The sequence below is a fragment of the Oxyura jamaicensis genome, chromosome 11 (genome assembly GCF_011077185.1).
Source record: "Oxyura jamaicensis isolate SHBP4307 breed ruddy duck chromosome 11, BPBGC_Ojam_1.0, whole genome shotgun sequence".
NCBI classification, from domain to species: domain Eukaryota; kingdom Metazoa; phylum Chordata; class Aves; order Anseriformes; family Anatidae; genus Oxyura; species Oxyura jamaicensis.
Window position 1 is genome coordinate 20,227,257 of NC_048903.1, and position 2,202 is coordinate 20,229,458.

The following is a 2,202-nucleotide window of genomic DNA, read 5'->3' on the forward strand; positions in this document are numbered from 1 at the left end:
CACAGCCGGTGTCGACCAAGGGCCATGCCGCAGCCCCCGGCACCCCGAGACCTCGCTTTTGAGTAAACTCGTGCAGGAAAATGACAGGAAACAGTGAAAAAAAAAAAGAGAGAGAGAAACATGAAGGGCTGGGGCACCATCTTCATGCCCCGCTGGCCCTGGCAGCGCAGTGGACGTGGGGCCAGGCCTCGTCCTGGCCACGCGGCAGCGATGGGCCCAGCAGTGCCCTGAGGCCTCTGGCGCCTACTGTGGGGCCTTGAGCTGCTCGTCGGGGGGAAAGGCCTTGCCCAGGTGCTGCCCCACCGTCAGCCCCTGCCGCTGCTCCTCCTGCTGCGCCAGCACCTCCTGCTTCAGCACGAAGCCGCCCGCCACGCTCAGCTCGAAGCAGCTGTTGGGGATGAAGCCGAGGGGCTTCTCCTCCCAGATGGCAGCCAGGCGCCTCCGCCAGGCGCTCAGCATCTGCGCCCGTGCCTCGGGGGCCACGTACCGCACGCTGTAGCAGATCTGAGGTGCCAGCACCTGGAAGCCGCAGAACTGCAGCATGCCCCGCTGCCGCCGGGGCGGGCGAGATGTCAGTGCGGCCCCCTCGGCTCCACTCCTGCTCCAGCCCCAGCTCCAGCCCCGTCCCTACCTGCATGGGCCAGAGGAATACGTTCATGTCGCCATTGATGCCCCTGGGGGTGTACATGGACTCCATCCCGCTGGTGGTGAACGACAGCATGGCCTTCTTCTTCTGGAGACAGCAGGTGGGAAGGCAGGGGGTGCAGGACCCCACGGCGGGGGGTAAGGCCAGCATCTGGTGCCCCCAGCCCGGCCACCTACCTGGAAGCACCCCTGCTCGTAGATGGTGGCCATGGAGTAGGCGAAGCCTTGGATGATGACGCGGTCGAACCAGCCCTTGAGGATGGCTGGCATCCCTAACCACTGCAAAGGGAACTGGGAGAGCACGCGGCGCTGAGACTGGCAGCGAGCACTGCTGCCTCCCCCGGCCCCCAAGAGAGACCCCCACCATGATCCGCCTCCCCAAACCAGCCCAGAGCCCATTTAGCAAAGTCAGCGTTGCTCCCTGCTCCCGTGCCTGGAAGATGATCAGATCAGCTGCCTCGATCTTCTTCTGCTCGGCGACGATGTCGCTGCTGAGGCGTCCCTCCTTCCACGCCAGTCCCATCTCCGTCTCGTAGATGAAGTGCTCGGGGTTCTTGGGCGGCCCTGGGGGGAGCCAGGGGGTTGGGGGAGGCATTGGGGCACGGGGCTGGCAGGGCCGTTGGCTGCGGTCGTACCGGTGATGTCGCGACGCGAGAGCACAGGATTGAACCCCAGGGCGTAGAGGTCGGAGATGGTGACATCCCAGCCCTCGTCCCGCAGGGTGCTGGCGGCTGCCTCTGCCATGGCGTGGTTGAAGGACGTCTTCTCGGGGTGCGCCAGCACGATCAGTGCCCTGCGTCCTGCGGGGAGGGCACTGCTCAGCACCCCCCGCAGCAGGACCCACATGGACCCGGGGGCACCCACCCATGGATGCCACAAGGACACCGCAAGGAGCCCCCGCATGGATGGCCCCGGTCCCCAGCTGCCTGTGGCTGCCCCAGCAGCCCCACAGCTGCCCCCAGGCACTTGGCAGTGGTAGGGCACAGCAAGCAGGCTGTGCCGTGCCACGACAGAGGCTGCAACTCTAAGGCCATGAGGGCAGCAGCCAGTAGCCGTTAATTAATCCTTGCTCCCAATTAACGCTGCCAGCCCAGCTGCAGAGAAGGGAAAATGCCCTGTGCTGGGAGCACCACAGCCCCGGTGCTGCTCGCTGGCTGTGGGTGCAGCCAGGTCGTCTCCTGTGGCCCTGGGCAGGATCCGGCCGTGCCGGTGCTGGTGCTGACCTACCTGCCATGGCCAGGGCTGCTCAGCTGCCGGCAGCGGGGCTGGAGCACTGCTCGCCACTGCTGGATGCCGGACTGGACTTCGCTTGGGGCAGGGCTGGATGAGTCCCCAGGAGGCTGGGTGAGCGGCCAGCGCATGCAGTGCCGTGACTCAGCCGCACCGCCGCCCAAGGGGTGACTGCAGTCCCTGCCATGCCCAGTGCCTGGGGTCGCTGTGCGCTGTTGGGATCAGCCGTGCCTCCCCCTCCGTGCCCGGGGTCACTGTGTGCTGTTGGGATCAGCTGTGCCTCCCCCTCCGTGCCCGGGGTCACTGTGTGCTGTTGGGAGCAGCCGT

General features: G+C 66.6%; 1 protein-coding gene across 1 annotated transcript; it reads right to left on the reverse strand.

Annotated features, from left to right (window-relative positions):
• Nucleotides 1–199: 199 nt before the first annotated feature.
• NQO1 (NAD(P)H quinone dehydrogenase 1) lies at nucleotides 200–2,019 on the reverse strand. The gene is made up of 6 exons (XM_035337137.1): nucleotides 1,873–2,019; nucleotides 1,281–1,445; nucleotides 1,079–1,209; nucleotides 823–936; nucleotides 632–733; nucleotides 200–549 (listed from the first exon to the last, which is right to left on the reverse strand). The coding sequence occupies exons 1-6, from the start codon at nucleotides 1,877–1,879 to the stop codon at nucleotides 244–246; spliced, it is 825 nt and encodes a 274-aa protein (XP_035193028.1). The 5' UTR covers nucleotides 1,880–2,019; the 3' UTR covers nucleotides 200–243.
• Between the last annotated feature and the right edge of the window lie 183 nt (nucleotides 2,020–2,202).

Coding starts and splice junctions, on each gene's coding strand:
- NQO1 (XM_035337137.1), bottom strand. Junction 937..1,078: donor CTGATCTGATCATCTTCCAG/GCACGGGAGCAG, acceptor GTGCTCTCCCAG/TTCCCTTTGCAGTGGTTAGG. Junction 734..822: donor ACGAGCAGGGGTGCTTCCAG/GTAGGTGGCCGG, acceptor TGCTGTCTCCAG/AAGAAGAAGGCCATGCTGTC.